The 6,688-nt window shown below is 47.5% G+C and overlaps 1 protein-coding gene across 1 annotated transcript in view; it reads right to left on the minus strand.

Annotated features, from left to right (window-relative positions):
- Window positions 1-6,688, minus strand: part of ANKRD55 (ankyrin repeat domain 55) — a 96,598-nt gene that overhangs the window by 39,459 nt on the left and 50,451 nt on the right. Inside the window, exon 6 of the mRNA XM_014518805.1 lies at window positions 5,242-5,370. Coding sequence (XP_014374291.1) covers window positions 5,242-5,370 — 129 coding nt within the window. The remainder of the gene's footprint in view (window positions 1-5,241; window positions 5,371-6,688) is intronic.

Raw genomic sequence — 6,688 nt, forward strand, 5'->3', positions numbered from 1 at the left:
GGGCGTCATTCTCCCCCTGTACTCGGCCTTAGTGAGGCCGCAGCTGGAGTACTGTGTCCAGTTTTGGGCTCCACAATTCAAAAAGGATGTGGAGAAGCTTGAGAGAGTCCAGAGAAGAGCCACGCGCATGATCAGAGGTCAGGGAAGCAGACCCTACGATGACAGGCTGAGAGCCCTGGGGCTCTTTAGCCTGAAAAAGCGCAGGCTCAGGGGTGATCTGATGGCCACCTACAAGTTTATCAGGGGTGACCACCAGCATCTGGGGGAACGTTTGTTCACCAGAGCGCCCCAAGGGATGACGAGGTCGAATGGTCACAAACTACTTCAAGATTGTTTCAGGCTGGACATAAGGAAGAACTTCTTTACTGTCCGAGCCCCCAAGGTCTGGAACAGCCTGCCACCGGAGGTGGTTCAAGCGCCTTCATTGAACACCTTCAAGATGAAACTGGATGCTTATCTTGCTGGGATCCTATGACCCCAGCTGACTTCCTGCCCTTTGGGCGGGGGGCTGGACTCGATGATCTTCCGAGGTCCCTTCCAGCCCTGATGTCTATGAAATCTATGAAATTATGCAGTTATGTCAGTGTTACTATTCCCATTCAGCCAGCCTCACTGTAAGAAAGGCCTGCCTGTGACTGGAATTCTAGTAAGGGAAACAGGACCAAAGTCTGCATTTGTTTAATCTCAGACCTGGATGTGGGTTTTTTGAAAGGCTGGGCTTGGACACTTATTATAATTTGAACTGTGGGTGAAGGTTTTCATGGGTCACTTCCATAATTCCTGGTCCACATATTAGTACAATGTACACACACTGCCTCTTTTCTGTGATTTCTGGAACAGGTCTCATTCCCATGCCAGATGTTCCAGCCTCTGTTTTTTCATGAAAACAAGAACAAGGCTCTAATTCAGCTGAAAGCAACCCCTGCAGCTGCTACTCTGGGAACTCTATGGTCCTCTTGTACTCTGAAGAGGTTAAGTACAGTTCTTAAAGGAAAAATATCCCCACTTCAACAACTTTAGAAGAAGCTTATTAGATATTTCCTACCACTGCCTCCTCCACAATACAGCCCTGGTTTCAACTCTGAGATTTTGAGGAAAAATTGGTGAGGAAAAGGGCTGCTGAGCATGTTCAGAGTCTCCTAGACATCAGATATCAGAATGTGGGAATGACCCACATTCCTCATCTAACCAGGGGTATTGGCTTGGCAAGAACTTTAGACAAGCTAAGGCTTCGTCTTGCATAGGTGACAGGCCTGCTCCCATCTGAGGTCAATTATATATGGCAATTTATGCCAGCATTAATTCTTTTACTAAGAGAAGTAGATGACAATGGCTGTAAAAATATTTTTCCATGGCTAAGCTGACATCATAGGAGGTAAAAACAGACAGACAAAAAACTAGAGATTACTACAGGCTCAGATATTTAAGTTATAATCTCCACACTATAGACTCCATACCACAGGGACTGAAGAATGGAGGTGGGAGTATGGTTTCATAGTTTCATAGTTGGTAGGGTCAGAAGGGACCTGAACAGATCATCAAGTTTGACCCCCTGCCACAGGCAGGAAAAAGTACTAGGGTCAAACGACCCTGGCAAGGTGTCTATCTAGCCTCCTCTTAAAGACCCCCCGGGGTAGGAGCGAGGACCACTTCCCTTGGAAGCTGGTTCCAGATCCTAGCCGCCCTGACTGTGAAGTAACGCCTCCTGATATCCAGCCTGAATCTGCTCTGTGTCAGCTTATGGCCGTTGTTCCTTGTTACTCCCGGTAGTGCTCGGGGGAATAGGGACTCTCCCATTGCCTGCTGGTCTCCCTTGGCCAGTTTATAGATGGCCACCAGATCCCCTCTTAGCCTCCCCTTGTGGAGGCTGAACAGGTTCAGGTCCCGTAGCCTATCCTCATAGGACCTGCCCTGCTGCCCTCTGATCATGCGGGTGGCCCTCCTCTGGGCCCTCTCCATGTTGTCCACATCCCTCCTGAAGTGCAGCACCCAGAACTGGATGCAGTACTCCAACTGCGGCCTGGCCAGTGTCGCATAGAGGGGGAGGATCACCTCCTTGGACCTGCTCGTGATGCATCTGTGGATGCATGACAAGGTGCAGTTAACCTTTCTGACTGCATCCCCACACCGGCGGCCCATGTTCACCTTTGAGTCAATAATGACTGCAAGATCCTTTTCTGCCTCTGTGCTGGTGAGAGGGGAGTTCCCCAGCCTGTAGGTATGCTGCTGGTTCTTCCCTCCCAGGTGCAGCACCTTGCACTTGTCAGTGTTGAAACCCATCCTGTTCTCATCCGCCCACCTCTGTAACTCATCTAGGTCTGATTGCAGCTTGTCCCTTCCCTCTAGTGTGCCCACCTCCCCCCACATCTTAGTGTCATCTGCGAATTTGAAAAAGATGCTATTTACCCCCTCGTCCAAGTCACTGATGAACATGTTGAACAGCGCAGGCCCGAGGACCAAGCCCTGGGGGACCCCACTGCCCACATCCCTCCAGGTCGAAAAAGACCTGTCCACCACCACTCTCTGGGTACGGCCCTCCAGGCAATTGGCAACCCATCTGACAGTGTAGGGATCGACACCACAGTAGCCTAGTTTTTTAATGAGAATGGGTTGAGAGACAGTGTTGAAGGCTTTTCTAAAGTCCAGAAAGACTACGTCCACTGTGATGCCTGCATCCAAGGATTTAGTGACCTGATCATAGAAGGCCACCAGGTTGGTCTGACAGGACCTGCCTCTGATGAACCCATGTTGGTTGCCCCTAAGCATAACCTCCCCTGCTGGTCCCTAGCAGATGTGCTCCTGGATAATTTTCTCGAAGAGCTTCCCCAGGACCAAGGTAAGACTAACAGGCGTACAGTTTCCTGGGTTCTCCCTTCTCCCTTTTTTGAAAATGGGGACCACATTGGCCCTCTTCCAGTCCTCTGGCATCTCGCCAGAGCACCAGAAGTGCTCGTAAAGCGGTGCTTGTAAAGTTTCCTAAGAGGCATCTCAGAACAAATCCCAGCAGCGGAAAATGGATCTCCCCTGCACACTTCCTCTGCTTTTAGGCAAGCTGGAAAGTAACCTCTACTTTCTGGGCAGCTGTGCATGGGTGACTTGAAAGGAGTGGGCATGGGATTTGTGACCCACAGGAGGGGGTGAGCTTTTCTGCAGTATTCTGTCACCCACAGTTTTACGTTGTCTATTTATTGTTTCTGTAGGAAAGTGTAGGGGGATATGTAGAGATAAGCTTTTGTTTTGCCTTGCTGTAAAATAGACTGGCCTTTCAAACAGCTAGAACACAGGGCCCTCCAGATTTCACCTGGCCCAGAATGTCAGCTGGATGGAGCCTGCACTAGACTAAATACACAAGAAATGCCTGAGACCTGGTGGAACTGATCTCTTCAAAATACCCAGGCAAAATCGAAAGCTGCAACACAAGTTCAAGCTGAGCAGAAAGTATATGAAATCAGAGAATAAATGCTGTGAAAGTAATAAATGGTGGCAAAGTAATTGTAGTAATGGAAGCATCAGCTGCATCCTGTACTAGGAAGACAAAAATGTTGAATCCATTGTGGATGCTCTGTATGGGAGAGGTTTGCTCCAGAAAAGCAGTAAACAGAGGCAGATTGTTTTTTATAGATGTTAAAATATATCGTGTGATCGTTCTTTGTTTCTTGTTTGGCTTGTTGTCATGGTTTTTTAAGTTGGCAGAATTAAAAGAAAAAAGTTAGGATGCTGAAGGTTAGTCACAGAAGTAGGGATGTGAATGGTTAAATGACTAATAGTTTAACCAGTGAGCCCAGTGATAACTGGTTATAACTTACCAGTTATAGTTTATCATAGAGTGGGGCACAATCTAGCAGGGAATTGGGGGTGGGGGGGAGGGAGGGAAGCCACATGGTATTCTGGCAGGAACTGGATGGTGGCAGGGCAGATGGGAGAGAGGGAGGGAGGGAGGAATGGAAGCAAGGACTAGTACCTATAGCTAGGCTCCGCAGGCCCTAGTGCAGCTGCTTGCAGCCTCCCTACCACTTGCCAGGAGTAGCCGGGCTCCAGCAGGTTCCTGCCACCCACCATGGAGCCCAGGTTACTCGTGGCAGGCAGCAGGGAAGTTGCAAGCAGCTGCATTGGGGTCTGCAGACCCTAGGTGTAGGTAAAATTCCCCCCTCTTTCTGCCCCCCTTCTCACCCCTCCCTCCCTCTTTCTGCCTGCCACCTTCCAGTTCCTGCTAGAGCACCACATGGCTTCCCTTCCCCACTTTCCTTGCTGGACTGTGCTCCCCACCCTGCAGAGCCTAGCTATTAGGCACTCCCTGTTTTCCCTACTCTACCCAGCTCATCACGAGGTACGACCCCAGGGAGCTGCTGAGTCCTTACCCCACCACAGGGTTGTGGAAATGGCCCGCAGGTAGCAAGGTTGGACAGAGGTGCCAGAGCAGCTTCACATGGACCAGGATGGGGGTTGCCATACCAATTAATCATTTAATAACTGCAATTACAACAGGTTAAACAGATATTTTTTAACTGGTATTTACATCCCTAGTTCAAAGGTGACATACTGGATCTATTCATAAGTCATAGTGTAACAGTGTAACTTTAATGATTCCCTCAATAATTTTTCAACAGCTTTACAGTTTTTTGGCACTTTCTGTGATGGGAAGGAAATACCTTTCAAGAGTCCAGTGATTGCCCTGAAGCAATATAGCATATGTTGTTTGACAGTAAGAGTGTTTAACAGGACACTTCCCTTAAAGAAGTTGGGATTTTCATAGAAGTGAAGCTTCGGCCCTTCAAAACATTATCCCAGTATGACATGTTTGCTATTTTACATACTTAGGCTATTTCATTTTGGGTGATCTTAAGTTATTCTCATTTTGCACTGAATCATCGTTACTCCAGCCCCTATCCAGTAGAATACTTGAGTACCAGCTAAATGTGAAGCACGCAAATAGTCCCAATGACATAAATGCTTTGCTACATTAGGTAATAGTGCTTGACACCTATGAGGAGCAAGCCCACACTGAATATTTGTTGATAAAAATGATGCTTTACTGTAAAAACTGAGGGCTCGATCCTGGACCAGGCTAAATTGGCAAAGTTTCAATTAGATACAGACCTGTGCCCTGTATCTTTCCTACTTGGAAACAGAAATGCTATTCTTCTGTTCTGATGTTCTGTGACTTGCTTAAAATTTCAGAAAATAAAACCATCTGTGTAGTTCAAGTGGTGCATTGATAACATACTGGTAGTTATCTCCTACCTGTACTGCCCAGTGAAGAGCTGTTTTAAAGTCTTTGTCCACCAGAGTTAGATCTGCTCCTTTCTGCAACAGTATTTGCACATGTTGGGGCCGATTATGGAAAGCAGCCCAGTGAAGCGCAGTCATTCCCTGAAAAGCACAAACCAAGAGAGCACAGAATTATCATTCACAGGAAGATTTTGAATTCTAAAACATTCAGTTTGCTTTTTTTTTTTTGTTGCTAGAAACAAGCTGGATAATTTTCAGAAATGTTTGGAGTACAGTATGTTCTCAGTTATCCAAACCCCTTTGAAAAGCACCTGCTGGAAAGCAGTTTGGATGGCTGATTGTATTTGGGTAAAGGAAACAGTTAAAATGTACTGTGTGAAACCTAAGAATGGAGGTAAAATACAGTATAACCTCATAATCCGGATCTTGAAAATCCAGAATTCTCAAAAATCCAGCACTTTTAAAGCTTCCCCCTCTGCTCCCCTGGATGTGGAGGGGGAAGCTTGAATGCGGTGGCTACCGCCGCCATCCACCACCCCGTGCTGCCGGTCTGTGTGAGGCCGTTGCTCCAGGACTGGCCTCTGCTCCCCCACTGCCCCCAGAGGCAGAGGGGGAAGCTTGCATGCAGCAGCTGCTGCCGCCATCCACCACCCCGCTCTACATGCGGTCTCTGCTCTGGGACTGGTCGCCACTACTCCCCCCCGCTCCTCTCCCACCCCTCCACTCCACGATTGGCCACAGTTCCAGTTTAAAGAAAAATGGAATTTTCAAATTTCTGGCAGGTGCTCAGTCCCAAGCATGCCGGATTTATGAAGTTATACAGTATTGTATTAAATAAAGCTTACAAGATAAGATTATACCATACAGACATTTACAAGTTACAGTACTGTATCAAACTTCAGAGATACTGTATTCAATGCACTGTAACTGTTTCAAGTCAGTTGCTCTTCAGATAACAGAGGTTTGATAACCAAGGACATTTTGCAAGGGAAATTCCCCTTCTCAGGATTTTAAGGTGGAAGAATTTCAAGCAATTTCTAATTTAATAGGATTGTGTCATAAGAGAAGACAATCAATAAAAAATGCTTAGTATAGGAGACCAATGCAAATATTAAGTGCCTCAGTGTAAGAGGAAGCCTGGGGCTCCTGTTACTTTAAGAGGAAAAAGCAGTAGTAAACAGTTCTTGGAGTGACAAACAAAGGCTGGCTGCAAAGGGATAAGCAGCTAGAGCAGGGGCAGGCAAAATATAGTCCATGGCTGGATTCGGCCCACCAGGCCATTCTATCCAGCCCGTGGGGCCCCTTAAAAATTTAGAAAATTAATATTTATCTGCTCCTGGCTGCCTGTCAAAGATGACAGGGGCCAGGGGCAATAGGACCCAAGGGAAGCCGGCAGCAGGACCCAGCAGCTTAGCAGCAAGGCCCAAACCGCCCCCCCTCCCCCCCCAAGCCCCCTTCC

The sequence above is a fragment of the Alligator sinensis genome, unplaced genomic scaffold (genome assembly GCF_000455745.1).
Source record: "Alligator sinensis unplaced genomic scaffold, ASM45574v1 scaffold123_1, whole genome shotgun sequence".
NCBI classification, from domain to species: Eukaryota; Metazoa; Chordata; order Crocodylia; family Alligatoridae; genus Alligator; species Alligator sinensis.